This window comes from Lithobates pipiens, unplaced genomic scaffold, assembly GCF_037356315.1.
Source record: "Lithobates pipiens isolate NorthernLeopardFrog02 unplaced genomic scaffold, aLitPip1_a1.2 Scaffold_27, whole genome shotgun sequence".
In the NCBI taxonomy this organism is placed as follows: Eukaryota; Metazoa; Chordata; class Amphibia; order Anura; family Ranidae; genus Lithobates; species Lithobates pipiens.
In genome coordinates, this window is record NW_027507788.1 from 41,148,094 (window position 1) to 41,166,280 (window position 18,187).

Below are 18,187 nucleotides of genomic sequence, written 5' to 3' on the forward strand. Positions count from 1 at the left end.
CCATCCCTGTGCTGTGCTGACTTCCTCCTGGGGCTGCTTACGGTGCTGCTGTCAGTGCTGTATGTCACGGTGCTGCTGTCAGCGCTGTATGTCACGGTGCTGCTGTCAGCGCTGTATGTCACGGTGCTGCTGTCAGCGCTGTATGTCACGGTGCTGCTGTCAGCGCTGTATGTCACGGTGCTGCTGTCAGCGCTGTATGTCACGGTGCTGCTGTCAGCGCTGTATGTCACGGTGCTGCTGTCAGCGCTGTATGTCACGGTGCTGCTGTCAGCGCTGTATGTCACGGTGCTGCTGTCAGCGCTGTATGTCACGGTGCTGCTGTCAGCGCTGTATGTCACGGTGCTGCTGTCAGCGCTGTATGTCACGGTGCTGCTGTCAGCGCTGTATGTCACGGTGCTGCTGTCAGTGCTCTGTATTACGGTGCTGCTGTCAGATGCCTCTATCACGGTGCATGTGTCATTCCGGTATGTCACGCTGCTGGTGATCATCTCCTGCACCCTCTTCTTTGCCTACCCTGGTCCCTGACCTTCCCTCTCCTCCATTGCCTTCATTAGCTCCATAGTCCTGAATTGTTAGAACAATTTCCCAAATAAAATAAAAATGCTTGTAGTTATCGATCCCAAATTCACCTCATACATGTATTATGTCATTGTCCAGATGGTGGGACTACGTTTTACCCCCTAATAATTACCACGTGGCCGCAAATTCGACATGAAGGTTTGCAAAGTTCGCCTCCCATTGAAGTCAATGGGGCCCGCGGCGAACGTTCTGTTTCGCGAACGTTTGGGTCCGTTCGCATTTCGCGTTCGCGAAACGTCCCGTCGGAAGTTCGTCCATCACTACCCGTAGTAGGTCTCAAATGGCAAAGCAGCAGGTTGAAAAATACAGGGATGCTCACCGGATGGTAAACCAGGGAGACTTTCGATTGTGGGATGTTGGTCTCTCTGTGTGGCTTCCTGGCTGAAGAGTAGTAGTAGAGTAGCTTCAGCTATCCTGGACCCTGTTGAGTATCTTATGCGAGCTACTAACGCTTGCTATCTGGTAAACGTGCATTCTTGGTGGTGTTTGTACTTTTGGTGATGGAAGATTGCACAATTTGTTTTAAATAGTATTTGAACTTTATCTGAGCTTATTTACTTTGGACTCATATCATATATCATATCATCACTATTCATAATTTTTCACTTTCTCATATAAGTTATTTGCGTGTTTGCACATATTTATATTAATTTAGATATTTATATGCATTTTCACATTTATTCGATTTTAAATATTTAAGTAGCTATAATAATAATTTTCATTAATTGGTATTTTATATATATTTTTTATTTGGAATCATTATTTCACGTAAATGTTTGATTACCTGAGAGACTCGCGTACCAATTAAGGCTTCCCCCGGGGAATATAGTAGTATTAGCGCATTTTGGTGTGTATCACACTTACTAGCTGCTGCTTTTTTATGTTAGTTTAGTTTTCACTAGGTAGTTAGGAGTGCAGTATTATTCCTTTTTAATTTAGCATTGTCACCAGAACAGGGGGAGAGGGAAAACGTCCCATATGTGTCCCCCCACTTCCACAGGAAAAGTACACACTTGCTGCTTCAAATCTTCTCAGCCCACAACTTGATAACCTCCTGCTCTCCACCATGTGATCAATATAATCTGCTAATTTTATGGATTTGATTCCTAAATCAATTCTGAGCTCATAGCAAGCATGTGTCTCTTAAGCCAAAAAGAGACACATATCCGTTTTTGGTTTAAGATACACGGGATTGATTTGACCTCAGAATTGAAATAGGGGTCAAAATGATTAGGTGAACAGATTATATTGATCACGTAGTGGAAAGCAAGTTGTGGACTGAGATTTGAAGCAGCAAGTGTGCACTTTCCTGGGTTCAGGTGTTGTGTTAAGGTAAAATTAAATGTGTCCTCCTATACAGCATTCCCCACTCTACAACTATGCTCTCTGTTGAGTAAAATGTGTTTAGAGCTGGAGGTACATGTTGATATATCAGTGCACCTAATGGATCAATAAACTTCTTCCATGGCTTTTACAAAGGATAGCAGCTCCCCCTTTCCTTTCCATTGGTATGTTTAAGGATGTTTTACACCTATGTTTCAATTAAAAAATCTGCCTGTGTTGTGACCTTCCTTAAATTTGTGCTTGAAATGGTCGAATTTTGAACCATGTATGGCCACCTTTTAGTCTCTTCATCTTTTTAGAGTTGTGATTGTAAACCCAGGCCCTGTTTACGTACAATCTCTTTACTTCTGCACTGTAACTGCTGGCAAGTAGGCTGTTCCCTTTGCAAAAAATATCCAATTTACATGCAAAGAAAATGGGGAGGGGGGGGGGGGTAAATGCATTTTTGGTTGCATATGATTGCATGATGGTCATTGGAGCTTCACCTCACTCACTAAGGTCTGGGGCAAATTCCCTTGCAAAGTGAACAGTCTATTTGCCTATAGTATATTAGCCCCAGTGTCTTAACTGCTAGGAGCCATAAATCATGATTTGTATGCTGCAATACACTCATGTAATCGGTGGAGATCACAAACAGCAAGTTTGATTGAATGCTTTTTTTCGGGCATGACAATTTGATAGAAGATAGTCATTAGACTGATGTCTGTTGAACGGACGGGTACACACAATTTGTCTGGTTCTGCAGGATTTTTGCTCTTCATACACCCAGCTTTAGAAATGGAGCAGATGCCCTCCTGCATTGTTTGCAGTACCAGTGCAGATGCAGATCAGCTGACCTTAAATAGACCAATGATTACAATGACTTGGGCCTATGATGGCAGCTCTTAATGCACAGCAAAAGTGCATTAATAGTTTATATCTACAAAGCTGCTATATATACTGTATCCATATATTATGTACCTAATGTGTTTTAAAGGGTACAGATGTTGTTAAAGGAGAAGTATAGCCAAAGCTATTTGGCTATACTCCTCCTCCTGTACTTCTCCTCCTGTAGAATGAAATGCACTCTTGTGACCTGTTTTCAGCTGACAATGGGCTAAAGGCCGCTGTCGGCTGACATCTGAGCTGGTTCAGGCTCTGAAAAGATCCCAACCATATGGTCGGAATTCATCCAAAAGCTTGGATCGGTGCCTGTCTCAGCCTCTCCGTTAAGAGCCTGAGCCAGCCCCTCTCGCCCCCTTCACAGCCAGTGCTCCAGTGAGCTCTGGGGGGGGGGGGGTCAGAGCAGAGAGCTGGTGACTGACAGTCCCGGCTCTCTGCTCAGAGTGGAGTGGAGAACAGAGCGATCACTGGTGTATGATCGCTTCTCTCTCGATGCAGAGGAGGCGGGGGACAGATACAGCATTGGATCGATGCTGCATCCACCTAGGTGAGTATAAGTGTTTGGGGATTTTGTTAAGTCCATACTTCTCTTTTATTGGTTGCTTTCTGCGGTTATTTGTATATTTAGCTCACTTTTATTTTCTTCTTCCAATCTCAGCTACTGTGCAGCCTATTTGTCTTCCGGGATTTGATAGCAACTTGAAAGCAGGTGCCCCTTTAACAGTTACAGGCTGGGGTCACACAGTGGAAGGAGGTGGTGAGTGCAGTTATTCTAAATACTTTAACAGTTTGTTTCTTATATTTCAAGTTTCATGAAAGTAGCTGAGATTTCTCTATTTCCTATTACGACAGCTTCCTTTAGTCACAGTACTGCAGCTTTTGCATTCCACTAGCTTGTCCAGTCTGAGCCCTTGTACACACGGTCGGACATTCCGACAACCAAATCCATCGGATTTTGTCCGAAACTGTTGCATACACACAGTCGGACAAAATTGTCAGAAAATCCGCTCGTACTTAACGTGATGACGTTATTTCGTTAGGACGGGATTACGTTCAGGCTAGTAGCCAATAGCTTTGGTCTAGGAATTTGTTCTGAGCATGCGTGGCACTTTTTCCAATCAGAATTCTCTACACATGATCAGACAAAGTCCGATCGGATCATGTTGTCAGAAAATTTTATAGCCCAGCTGGAAAACTTGGTCCGTCGGATACTCAGACGGAAACCGTCCGATGGAGCCCACACACTGTCGGATTATCCGACAACACGGTCCGATCGGACATTGTCCATCGGAATGTCCGACCATGTGTACAAGGGCTTAGGCTATAACGATCCTTGACTTTTAAGGCAGAAGCACAGAAATTGTTCAAGTCTTTCTTTCAGCATTACAGTTCACTCTGCTTCCCTCCCAGAACACTTGTTCTGTGTGGAAGAAAGTTAAAGAGGAACTTCAGTCCCCTTTACCTTTGGTCGCGCCACCATATTTAACAATCTGGTGCATGGGTTGAAGGGCTCTACCCAGCCTTCGGGATCCAGGAGAGACTCTTGGCACATCTGCACGCACACAGGTGGCTTCCCACGCATGCAGGAAATGCTGTGATTGAGGGCCTGCATTTGTTCAGCATCTTCACCATGTGCAGAAAACCCCACATGTACACAGTTCTCTGTTGGATTGAACATATGGATTCCATTAGCACGCATGTGCCATAATTGGGTACAAGGGCCACAATGACATTCTCATCTAGGCAAGAAAACAGGAATTGCTGTAGAAGGAGGGGGTGGAGCCAGTTGCAAATGAGTTGTTTTACGTCAGTGAAGGTCCACTTTAGATAATATCAGTGCTACTGATCTTCAGTTTTGAAGATTAATTGCTCCACAACTACAATAGTCAATGAGAGTTTGTTGTAAAGCTCATTCCTGGCCTGTTAAGAATATGTAAATACTTTTAATGTCCATAGTCTGACACATGATCATTTTATGTCATCTAGAATATTCAACATTCTCAGTGTCATAGGTACAATACATTAAGATTTAAAATGTAGTCAAACTATAGCCTCAGTCGCCTCCCTTACCTATAATGAAGTATGTCCCACAGGTGTCACACAGGTGGATCCTGTGCAGGTATGACGTTCTTTTTTTTTTTTTTTTTTTTTTGCTGCTTAACTTTTAGCACTATGGGAGTTAATAGCTCTGAGTCCTTCATGAACTGCAGTGAAAAAGATCCAAAGAAGACCCGACCCTTCTTTACTCCATTGATTACGCCCATGCATTGATTATACTGCATGTAACAATCGGTGAACGAGGAAGAGATGCTTGTCATTCATCAGACTCTCCCCATTTACAGATTGTGTTACATGCAAAAACATCCAAAAATAGTTTGGCTTTACATACACTCTAAGACCCAAAAATAAATGGGTCCAGGGCTGGATTAACGTAAGGGGCTATTGGAGCTGCAGCTCCAGGCCACTACCTTAATATAGGCCCAGCCACCCAAAAAGGACATGGAAAGCAATGGGTCAATGGGAAGAGATCTCCCCTGACGGGCCCTGCATTCCACATGCACCGCAAGGGCAGGGCAGTGGGATTGATAATGGGCACTGCATGAACAATCCTAACAGAAACCTGGGGCATGCCAAAGGGCTCTTACAGAAATCTGGGGCTTCCATAGAGTTAGGCCTGCGCAGCTGCACTCTTTCAGCTGAGAGTGCACGCCAATACACGGCCCTTACAGAAACTTGGCAAATCAAATGCCAGTCTTCCCTAGTGTTATGTTATGCCTGTGCGGCTGCGCACTTTTGAGTTTGGGCGCATGCCAGCACAGGCTCTTGGAAAGAAGAAGGGTGCCCAGTAAAAGGCCCACCAAAATCCTCAGCACCAAGCACACGATGCTCTGAATCCAGCCCTGAATGGGTCAATTATATTGTGGCTTTCAGTTTACTAGTGATAATTGGTTATTTAATTGGTGTGGCTGATGATACTGTCTGCCATTATGAGGATAATGCATATAAATGGCAGTTACCTTACATTTCCTCTTACATTTCCTCTCACATTTTTGGTTTCCCTTTAAATTTGTAATGCTTCCTAGACATGACTTGGTTCCTTCTGTACTTACATGCTAACACATTGTATCTCATTACAGGTACCTTGGCCTCTACACTGCAGGGAGTAACTATTTCCTTGATCGCCAGTGATTTATGTAACCGAGAGTACTTTGGGCAAATCATAAACACCATGATTTGTGCGGGTCAACTTACAGGAGGAAAAGACACCTGCCAGGTATCCTGCTAAAAACAGTACATTGATTGTGTTCTCTGCTTTTTTTTGTGTATACAAAAAAATTACACCATAATCCAAAGGGCATAATTAATGATCAGTGTAGGAGTGTGTGTGTGTGTGTGTGTGTGTGTGTGTGTGTGTATGTATATATATATATATATATATATATATATATATATATATATATATATATATATATATATATATATATATATATATATATATATATATATATATATACACACTTTATTGTATACACATACTAAAAAAATTGCAAATTTTCTGTAATTTTATAATTGAAATTATGAAAAGTCATTTAAATTAAATGCATACAATACAGTACGTATCAGTTCCTGCAGAAAGCCCAGCCACTTGCTATGGAGGCACCATGAGGACAAAGTGGGCAATGCTGGCAGGGGACTGCCAAAGGGGAGATAAGAGACCACTCTGTGTAATATTGTTGCACAGAGCAGGTGCGTATAGCCTTTTTTTTTTTTTTATATTTTAGGAAAAACAAACTTTTCTTATACCACTTTAAAGGAGAAGTATGGGATGGGTTAAATGGCACCTATTACATTCATCACAAATGGGCTAATCAATGTAAAAAAAACAAAAAACAAAAAAAAAAGGGCTCCAATCTGTAAAAGTGCCAGAGATTTTAATAGTAGCCAAACTCATTGTATTCGATTTCTGATTAATTGGCTTTGGCACCACATGAATGAAAAACCAAAGGGACACAGTCACGGGGCTCAATTCACTGAAGAATATCTCATGGGCTATTTGAATTTTGTGACGCGTTTTTTCTAATTATCTCATGAGATGCTGAAAATATCAATTCACTATCACCTTATGAGTCATTAACCCCTTTGCGACCAGCCGCCACACATATACTACGGCAGGTCGGCTCTCCTGCACGAACCGACGTACCCATAAGTTGGTCCATGCATGTGAGATTGAGGGCACGCTCAGAGGCAGAACAGCGATCTGCCTTTGTAAACAAGGCAGATCCCCGTTCTAACAGAGGACATGCCAGACATCTGCTGTTCCCAGTGATCAGGAACCGCAATCTCTATCATGTCCCAGGCAGCCCCCACAGTTATAACACACTGAGGGAACACATTTAACCCCTTGATCGCCCCCTAGTGTTAACTCCTCCCCTGCCAATGTCATTTATACATTGATCAGTGCATTTTTATAGCACTGATCAATGTAATGATGTCACTGGTGCCCAAAAAGTGTAATTTTAGGTCAGAATTTTCCACCACAATGTTGCAGTCCTGCTGCCATTATAAGTAAAAACAATAAAAAAATGAAAAGTCCCTAAATCTATCCCATAGTTTGTAAATGTAAATGCGATAACTTTTGCAGAAACCAATCACTATCCACCTTTTGCGATATTTTTGGTAAAAAAAATAAATACATTTAAAAAAAAATGTAGAAGAATGCATATTGGCCTAAACTGATGAATAATTTGTGTGTGTGTATATATATATATATATATATATATATATATATATATATATATATATATATATATATATATAAAATCATTTTTTGGATATGTATAATGGCAGTCTTTTTTTTTTTTTTTCAAAATTGTCACACTTTTGTTTTGTTTATAGTGCATAAAATTAAAAAACAGCTTTGATCAAATACCACCAAAAGAAAGCTCCATTTGTGGGAAAAAATACATCAATTTTGTTTGGGTACCACGTCGCACGACCACACAATTGTCAGTTAAAGGGACGCAGTACTGTATCGCAAAAAATGACCCGCCATTAACCACTTAAGCCCCGGACCATTTTGCTAGCCAAAGACCAGACCACTTTTTGCAATTTGGCACTGTGTCTCTTTAACTGACAATTGCGTGGTCGTGCGACGTGGCTCCCAAACAAAATTGACGTCCTTTTTCCCCAAAAAATAGAGCTTTCTTTTGGTGGTAATTGAGCACCTCTGTGGTTTTTATTTTTTCCCCTATACAACAAATAACAAAAAAAGAGCGCCAATTTAAAAAAAAAACACATTATTTTTTACTTTTTGCTATAATAAATATCCCCCAAAAATATATTAAAAATTTTTTTTTCCTCAGTTTCGTCCGATACGTATTCTTCTACATATTTTTGGTTAAAAAAAAAGTTATGGCATTTTTATAAATTTTTTTTTTTTTACTAGTAATGGCGGCGATCATCTTTTTTTTTTTTTTTTATCGTGACTGCGACATTATGGCAGACATTTCGGACAATTTTGACACATTTTTGGGACCATTGGCATTGATACAGCAATTAAAATTGCATTGATTATTGTAAAAATGTCACTGGCAGTGAAAGGGTTAACAGTAGGGGCCAGGGGAGGGGTTAATATATATTAGAGTTTGTGTTCTAATGGAAGGGGGGATGGGACTGTGCAGGGAAACTAACAGATTGTTGTCCATACTCTGTACAAACAGACGATCTGTCAGTTCCCTGCTCAGAGAACTGGAAACAGTTTTTTTTTTTTTACCCTGATCCCACCCAAAACCATATCAAATTGATTTTCCTGCTTCCCGATTGGCCAAAGGGCCAGGCAAACCTATTGGATGCCTAGTGGCGCTTTGGCAAGCGGAGGAAGCATGAGAGGAGCGGACACCCCCGCTGCTGCTGATGCCTGAAGGTGGAGGAGAGTGGAGACACAGAGGATGCTCTTCAGGTAAGTTTCGGATCTCCCGTGGGGGTGGGGGGAGCCGGCGAGCCCCGCCAGCAGCTGTGAGCCCTGAGCGGGTGGGGGGGGGGGGGTGGGTTGTATGCAAGACATTTCGTGCTTTTTCTCTCACTTTTTTTATTGCCAGGGTAAGTGGCTGCATTTGATGGGCACAGGTGGCTGCATTGGATGGGCACAGGTGGCTGCATTGGATGGGCACAGGTGGCTGCATTGGATGGGCACAGGTGGCTGCATTGGATGGGCACAGGTGGCTGCATTGGATGGGCACAGGTGGCTGCATTTGATTGGTACAAGGGGCTGCATCTGATGGGGCGGAGGTGTCAGTATTTTTGAGCTTGTTTGCACCCCCCAAACATTTTGAGCCCCAGGCACCACTGGTGTACTGAATGGAGGAGGAGACAGATCGCTGTTCCTGATCTCTAAGAACAGCAGATATCTCTCTACTCCCCTGTCAGAATGGGGATCTGTCTTTTTTACATTGAAAGATCCCCGTTCTGGCTCTCTGAGAATGATCATCGGTGCCCTCTATAGCTTCTTAAAGCAGCTGACGTACGATGAAGGCAATTTGCACAGTCATGCCAACCTGCCGCAGTGCAACTGCAGCGGCTGGTCGGCAAGTAGTTAAAGAGTAAAATAACTATTCGTGGATTGAGCCCAATGCCATTGCCTGCTACAACACTATGGCTTTACCTTATTTTTGAAAACTCACCTTAAGAAAAAGATTGAGATGTTTCAGTAAATGTTATCCTTTTTTTCAGGGTGACAGTGGTGGCCCATTGGTGTCACTGGGCCCCAACTCCCTCTGGCAACAAAATGGCATCGTGAGCTGGGGAGATGGATGTGCACGAGCAGGAAAACCTGGGGTATATACTAATGTTCCCCCATTTGTAGCATGGATTACCAGCATAATGAAGGTAATTTATTTAAAGCTATTTTGGCATAAGTCATATATAAAAGCGTTTTTGATATAATTTGTCATTGTGCTTTACTAACACAAAGTTAAAGGGGCTTATTCAATAACATGTAGAAAAGAAAATCAGCACAACTTTACAGTTTCATTGTGTCAGGCATCTTCTATTTTATGGAAAAAACTAAATTCTGGTTGGTCATTCTGAGCAACTGGACTTTTGAGCTTGTTTTCATAATCACTATATTTTAAATGCAACTATTATAAATACCTACTGACTGTATTTTTGTCTTTTGCAATCCCCTTTCCATCAGCTCTCTGCTGGTAACGGGGGGGGGGGGCAATTGGGTGTCCCGCCGGATGACCATACTGAAAGAGTTAGAGTGCCAAGAGGACCTAATCAGTCTGTTACTGCATGATCTTTGTCCAGTAACAGACTGCGGGCAGGACAAAGCCTGGTCACCAACATGACTATGCTGTATTGGTGGGGCTGTGTGAATCTCGGAAATTGGCAGAAATACAAATTAAGTGTGGCGTGCATTTGTATTCAGCCCTCCTGAGTCAATACTTTGTAGAACCACCTTTTACTGCAATTACAGCTGCAAGTCTTTTGGGGATGTCGCTATCAACTTTACACATCTAGAGAGTGGAATTTTTGCCCGTTCTTCTTTGCACAATAGCTCAAGCTCTATCACGTTTCATGGAGAGCGCCTGTAGACAGCATTTTTCAAGTCTTGCCACAGATTCTCAATTGGATTTAGGTCTGGACTGGGCCATTCTAACACATGAATATGATTTGATCTAAACCATTCCATTGTAGCTCTGGCTGTATGATTAGGATCGTAGTCCTGTTAGAAGGTGAACCTCCTCCCCAGTCTCAAGTCTTTTGCAGACTCCAATGCCCTGTACACACGGTCGGAAATTTCGACCACAAAATCCATCTGATTGTGTTGCATACACACGGTCGGACAAAGTTGTCGGAAAATCCCATCATTCGGAACGAGGTGACATATGTTGTGTACGACGGGACTACGTAGAGGCTAGTAGCCAATAGCTTTGGTCTTGTAATTTAATCTGAGCATGCATAGTACTTTGTCTGAATTCTGTACAAACTATCAGAAAAAGTCAGATCGGATTTTGTTGTCGGAAAATTTTAGATCCAGCTCTCAAGCTTTTTCCCTGTCGGAATTTCCGACGGAACAATTCCAATAGAGCCCACACACGATTGGATTTTCCGACACCATAATCCGATCTGACCTTTTCCATCAGAATTTCCAACCGTGTGTACAGGGCATAACAGGTTTTCGTCTAAGATTTGTCTGTATTTGGCTCCATCCATCTTCCCATCAACTCTGACTAGGTCCCCGCTGAAGAAAACGCATCATGATGCTGCCACCACATTTCACTGTGGGAATGTGTATTCCAGGTGATGTGTTTGTTTTCTGCCACACATAACGCATTTGGAGCACTTATCACAGATGTGCGTGATACCCTGAAGATTCAGGAGCCAAGAGATCCCTCTGCTGATGTTGCAGTCCCTTTTGGGTCCCGTAAGCCAGCCCATTCACCTAAGGTGTTTACAAGGAATGGGGTCGACCGCAACGAACCTTTTCGGTCCCCAAATACATAGTGGCGCGTTACCCCTTTGAGGAGAGCCTTCTCAAAAAGTGGTCATGGACCCCCCAGTATCCAGGTTAAACAAAGTAACCATGATCCCAGTAGAGGGGACTCCTGCATTTAAGGATCCCACGGACAGGAAGGCCGAGGCAGTGACTTGTTCCTTATTTTACGGTTGTGGGGTCAACCATAGACCAGTACTGGCATCTGCACTTGTGTCGCAGACACTAACTGAGTGGGCCAAAATGTTGCACTGTGAATTGGGAGAACAGGCTTCTCCTGTGTGCGTTGAACTAGCAGACCAACTAGTGCAAGGCCTTAAGTATGTTTGTGACGCGGCCCTGGATACTCTCCCTCTGTTATCCAGGGCTTCAGTGTCAGCAGTGGTGCTGAGGTGCCTGATTTGGGTAAAATGCTGGTCTGCTGACCAGGCATCCAAGAAAGCCCTGACGGATCTTCCCTTCCTTGGTGACCGGCTCTTTCGAGCCTCTTTGGGTGACATTATTAAAAATGCCACAGGTGGTAAGAGTACACTTTTCCCACAGGCCAGGAAGGCTAAGGAGTCATGCCGTAGGCAAGGGCCCTCTTTTTCCGCTCACAAATGGCTTTTTCGTCCGCCCGGAGCTTCGGCCAAACGTTCTCAGCCCGACAGGACGACCACAGAAGGACAGAAGCGTCCCTGGAACCGCAAGCCTAACAAGCCTGCGAACAAAAGTGCTACAGCATGAAGGTTTGCCCCCACCCACAACTCGGGTGGGGGGGTTGACTTTGGGAGTTAGCAGCCCAGTGGTCCTCTCAACTGTCCAACCAATGGGTCTGTGATCTGATTATCTCCGGCTACAAGATAGAGTTCCTCTCTTGGTCGCAGAACAGATTCTTCCCCTCCAGTATACCCGCACTCCCGGCTCCCCGGAAGGCCCTATTGAGGGCGGTAAGGGACCTGCTGAATCGAAGGGTGATTGTACCTGTTCCGGAATCAGAACATTTCCAGGGGTTTTACTCAAACCTGTTTGTAGTTCCCAAGAAGGAAGGGGTACATCCAAATTGGATCTAAAAGCTCTCAATTACTTGTAAAAGTACAGAGGTTCAGAATGGAATCAGTTCGTTCAGTAGTTGCTGTAGTCCATGAAGGGGACTCCCTGGCGTCCTTAGACATCCTGGATGCATACCTGCACATACCCATATGCCTCCGGCATCCGAAGTTTCTGCGATTTGCAGTCGGAGAAGCCCACTACCAGTTTGTGGCTCTCCCTTTTGGTTTGGCATCAGCCCCCCGAGTCTTTAACAAGGTATTGGCTCCTATTTTGGCATTGCTACGGCAACGCGGGATCGTGATCGTGGGTTACCTAAACAATCTCCTCCTGAGAGCATCTTCCACCTCAGAGTTAGAGGAGGATGTGGCGATCACCCGGCAGGAATTTGGGTGGCTTTAGAACCTCAGGAAGTTGGTGATCGTAACGACTCAGCGTTTGGAGTACCTCGGCTTGCTGCTGGACTCCATGGAAGCGAGTGTTTCTCACTTCAGACAATCTGCAGACTCTCAAAGCCACGGTAAAGCTGCTGATGAACCGCAAGTGGTCGTCACTTCTCTTCTGCATGCGAGTCCTGGGACTCATGGTGGCCTCCTTCGAGGCGGTACCATATGCCCAGTTCCACACCAGAGTCCTGCAAAAGGAGATTTTGACAAAGTGGGACAATTCTCCGTTGTCCCTGGATCTACAGATCCAGGTGAGTCAGTCAGGGATTCACTGCTCTGGTGGCTGAGGTCCCCGGTACTTCAGTCCGGGAAGTCATTCCTACCTCTGAAATGGACAGTGATCACAACGGACACCAGCCTATCCAGCTGGGGTGGAGTAATGGGGGTTCAGTCGACTCAGGGCCTCTGGTCGACAGAGGAATCCAAGTTGCCGATCAGTCTGTTCGAACTGAGAGCGATCAGGCTATGCCTCTCCACATGGTCGATGAGACTGCGAGGGGGTCCGATCAGGATCCAGTCAGACAACACCACAGCAGTGGCATACATCCATCACCAGGGAGGAACAAGAAGCTCGGCTGCCGCACGGGAGGTCGCTCACATACTTCAGTGGGCAGAGCGGCATGTACCTGCCCTGTCGCCAATTTACATCCCAGGAGTAGAGAACTGGCAGGCGGACTATCTGAGTCATCAGCTGCTGGACCCAGGAGAATGGGCGTTGCATTCAGAGGTGTTCAGGCTACTGTGCCTGCGGTGGGGCACCACAGACGTGGATCTTCTGGCCTCCCATCTCAATCGGAATGTGCTGAGATTTGTGTCCAGGACAAGAGATCTGTGGGCAGACGCGTCAGACGCGCTGGTGGCTCTGTGGGATCAGTACCAGCTGATCTATGCCTTTCCTCCACTGAAACTGTTACCATGTCTGCTTCGCAGAGTGGAAACCGAGGGGATCCCAGTAATACTGATTGCCCCAGATTGGCCTCAGCATCCTTGGTATGCAGACCTAGTGCGCCTGGTGGCAGACGCTCCCTGGCAACTGCCGTTGCGAGAGGACCTTCTGTCTCAAGATCCGATTCTCCATCCTGCTTTACCATCGCTGGCTTTAACGGCATGGCTATTGAGAGACAGGTGTTGAGGAACCGGGTCTGTCAGACTTGGTGATGCCGACAATTTTGAGAGCACGGAAATCATCTTCTCGAAAGATATATCATACCTGGAAGGCCTACATTTCCATGTGTGAGGAGAAAGGATGGCATTGGCGCTCTTTTTCTATATCCAGGATCCTGCTGTTTCTTCAGTGAGGAGTAGACCAGAAATTGGCTTTAAGCACCATTAAAGGACAAATATCAGCTTTTGGCTGTCTTTTTTTCAGCGACCCCTGGCGTGTCACTCTCTAGTGAATACTTTTGTCCAGGGGGTCCGGCATGTCGTTCCTCCATGGGACCTGAATCTGGTGTTGTCGGCGCTGCAAAAACTGCCATTTGAAAATATCAGAGAGATCGCTCTGTTGACTCTTTCCCAGAAAGTGGTCTTTCTAGTGGCCATCACATTGGCCAGGAGTGTTTGGGAACCTAGCGGCCTTGCCCTGCAAGTCGCCCTATCTGGTTATCCACAAGGATAAGGTGGTGTTGCGTCCGCAACCATCTTTTCTGCCGAAGGTGGTCTTGGCGTTTCACATCAATGAGGACATTGTGTTACCATCTCTGTGTCCTAAGCCGACACATCCTAAAGAGGTGGCCCTTCATGCCCTGGACGTGGTTCGGTCTCTGAAGGTGTATTTGTCTGCCACGCCTCCCTTCCGGAAGTCAGACTCACTGTTTGTTTCGGTGGCTGGTCCAAAGAAAGGCATGGCTGTCTCGTCGGCCACCATTTCCAGGTGGATCAGGCAGATTGTAGTACAAGCCTACGCCTTGAAGGGGCAGGTGCCCCCCTTTCCAGTCATGGCTCACTCCACAAGGACAATCGGAACGTCTTGGGCCTTCCGATATCAAGCGCCTGTCGCTCAAGTGAGTAAAGCAGCGACTTGGTTGTCTGTGCACACTTTTACAAAATTCTACAAGGTAGATGTCAGCGCATCGGCTGATGCCTGTTTTGGCTGCAAAGTTTTGCAGGCAGCCGTATAGTTGCATTTGCAATTTTTTTTTCCTAGTTTTTGGGGTAAAAACGCAGTACCTTTTAAGTTAATGCACTGTTGCATTTGTTACCGCAGTTTTGGTGCGGTTTGAAGGTAGGGTTTCTCTGAGGAGCACCCTGTTTTTTTGTGGTGTTTTTGCCATACACTATCGTTTTGTGGGTAAAGTTATACTAGTTCCCACTTGCCATGGTGGATGAAGTTTTTATGCTGTTTTTCCCACCCCTTGTTTTGGCACTGCTTGGGGACGTTCCAATGGCTAAGGGAGGTGCTGTGTCAGTTGGTGAATATAAGCGAAAATAAGATTTTTTGTACTCGCCGTAAATTCCTTGTCTCTGTAATTCACCGACTGACACAGCATCCGCCCCTCCTAATTTTCTTTACGTAATACTGCTTGTTGACATACTGAGGCTGCATGGCAGGCTGGGGGGTTGTTCCTTAAGGGACCGACCTTTGGGTGTAACTAAGAGTTCTGTGTTCTTCATAACATGTAATGCCTAGTCTTCTCCTAAAGGTGGCGTAACAACCCAATGGCTAAGAGAGGAGCTGTGTCAGTCGGTGAATTACAGAGAAAAGGATTTTACGTACAAAAAATCCTATTATCATTTTCCTTCCACTTCACAATTATGTCCCACTTTGTGTTGGTATATCTCATAAAATACATTTACATTTTTGTTTGTAACATGGCAAACTATGGAAAAAAAATGGGCACTGTATGTTCCAATATATTTACAATTCAGTTAGAATTGTAAAAGGATTGTGGCTATAAGCCACTGCATGAAGCTCTTTTCTTCTTTCTCTTTTTTACTGCTGGCAGTATTCAACTAGTTAAAAATGTGAGTTTCTTTTTTTTTTTTTTTTTCAGAGGGAATTGCAGCCACAGTGATTGACGGGTTCAATTTTATTTATTTCTTCTACTTGCAAAGAAGATGGAAGATGCAGATGGAGAAACGCAATGTGCTATATCACAGTCCTATACTCTGCAGGTCCAGAGTGTGATGTTTCCTCAGATTTCTCCATGTTTTATAGCATGAGTATGAATATTAATGACGTTTTGACCCATTATGGACTAAACTGTGCAATATAAACTTATTTTTTTTATCCGATGTTCTCAAAATGAAATGTACTGTAGCGTAAATATGATTTTTTTGTTATATGTTCATGTTGAATTTTATTATATACTACAAAAACCTGTTTACAACAGTCACAATCTTCAAAGTGCTTACAAAGTATGGAAGTACTTTGGAGGTCTCACTGAGTTATAGGAGCCATGATTACTGATCTGTTACAGGTGAACTTACCAGCCTCTTAAATATGACCGCTGATAGAAGGACGAACGTGAAAAGATGGCAAAACATATCGACGATTTGTATTAATTCATAAACATTAATATATGTCCGGCAAGATATAATTTTGTTGTTGACTTGCAAAGTTCAGTAAGTCTCACACCTCCGCAGACAGTCACTTCACTAAAATGTATTTAGAGGTACTTAGCAATTCACAAAACCTGTATATGCTCAGTTTGAAATCTTCTCGATGAATTCAGTGTGGATCCTCAGATATTTGTAAGCACATGTAAATAATGTATTTTAGATTTTGTATATGGTATATTGAATAAAAATTAAATCAAACTATTGTGTTTTTCAGTATATTTTAAATATACTTACGTTTATAATAAGGAACCTGAGTCTTTGATGCTTACAGTTGACCTAGACCTAGAATCTTATTCTTCAAAAAGAGTAAAACAAGTCCGTTGATAATGATATCACACTTAGACGGAGTAATTTGCCGCTGATCTTTAGTCCAAGCCCACTACTTCCCTCATTGCATTGTCTATTTGGAATAGCTCTTGCTTTTCCTAAATGCCATCCTGATGCCACCATTAATGTAATTCAGTAGAAGCAGGAGTGGATGGGGTATTGCTATCAAAGGCCTGATTAGCTCTTGTGAGACTAGAAGAACAGAGGGTATCTGGACACAGTCCCATGTGTGAAAGTGCCCAGCTACTTTAATCAGATAGTAAATGGTTTTGCACAGAGAAACCCCAAACCTCCTCTTCTGGGGTCCTTCACTGCCAATCTTGGTTTCTTTTCTTCTCCATGTGCCCCCCTACCAAGCCAATTTCTACAGGGGCACACACAGTGCATGCTTACTCCCGAACTGTGTGTGTCTATGGAGCCGTGTTCTATAGATACACACAGTGTGGCTTGGCACTACCCCCTGCTTCCTCCTCAAAGCAGTTGATTAACAGCAGGAGCACTTGGCTCCTGCTGCCAGTGCCGGGACAAGGTCATTAGGCACCCAGGGTGAAGATGCCAAACGGCGCCCCCCCCCACCAGGTGGAGCAGCAGGAGGGGAGCGGTCAATAGCGATGCAGTGCGCCCCACCAAAACATGTAATAATAAAGTCTAACAGCGATACACATTCTATCTCGCATAAAATATGGGTAAATATCCCTGTATCAGTGTAAGAATAAGATGCTCCCATTGGCGGTGTCACTGAAAGGAAAAATGTGTCCGTTATGAAATTAGTAGGAAAAATGTTCCAACATCAGTGGTGTGAGTCTAGAGTCCCCCTTCTTTCTTAGATAAAAGTCCCAAGAGCCCCCCCCCCATCAGGGTTCTTAGAGTTCCTAACCCTTGCATCAGTGACCTCCCTTTCATTAGGGTCTATAGACCCCCCCTTACATCAGGGTCATCAGAGTTCCCCAGTTACAACAGAGCTTCCCCCTTTCAATAGGGTTCCCAAATCCTCCCCCCTAACATCAGGGTCCCTACAGCTCTCCCCCCTTAAATAAGGATCCCCAGAGTCCCTCCCTTCTAACATAAGGGTCCCCAGTGTCTCCATCCCTTAGATTAGGGCTCCCAAAGCCCCACCTCCTTAAATCAGGGTCCCCAAAGTCACCCCTTGGGTCAGGATCCTCAGTGACCCCCCCACTTTTCACCAGGGCTCCCATATCCCCGACCTAACATCAGATTCCCAAAGTCCCCTCCCTTTATATCACGGTCTCCAGAGATTCCACTTACATCACTGCAGAAAACTGCTACAGGACAGAAAGATGGAAGCTGGGGCAATAAGACCCAGTAGGTCTGCAGTAGGAAGCACTGTTCTCCTTTTAAAAGTCAGAGCCTGGGGGGCGGGGCAAGCGCATGATTGGTTGCTTGGATGACCATGAGTGAATTGCCCTTCCTAGGGGTAGATTTCCTTTCATTTCCTGTTGTCTCACCCCATTTGTAAGTGTGAGTCGTATGTAAGTTGGATGTTTGTAACTCTGGGACTGCC

The 18,187-nt window shown here is 44.4% G+C and overlaps 1 protein-coding gene across 2 annotated transcripts in view; it reads left to right on the plus strand.

The window, feature by feature from the left end:
* LOC143933809 (transmembrane protease serine 4-like) overlaps positions 1-16,536 on the plus strand; it is an 81,880-nt gene extending 65,344 nt beyond the window's left edge. For both annotated transcript variants that reach the window (XM_077456866.1, XM_077456865.1), the window contains exons 10-13: positions 3,464-3,562; positions 5,943-6,079; positions 9,535-9,690; positions 15,771-16,536. In XM_077456866.1, the coding sequence (XP_077312992.1) occupies positions 3,464-3,562; positions 5,943-6,079; positions 9,535-9,690; positions 15,771-15,791 (413 nt within the window). In that variant the 3' untranslated portion in view covers positions 15,792-16,536. The remainder of the gene's footprint in view (positions 1-3,463; positions 3,563-5,942; positions 6,080-9,534; positions 9,691-15,770) is intronic.
* Positions 16,537-18,187: the final 1,651 nt, after the last annotated feature.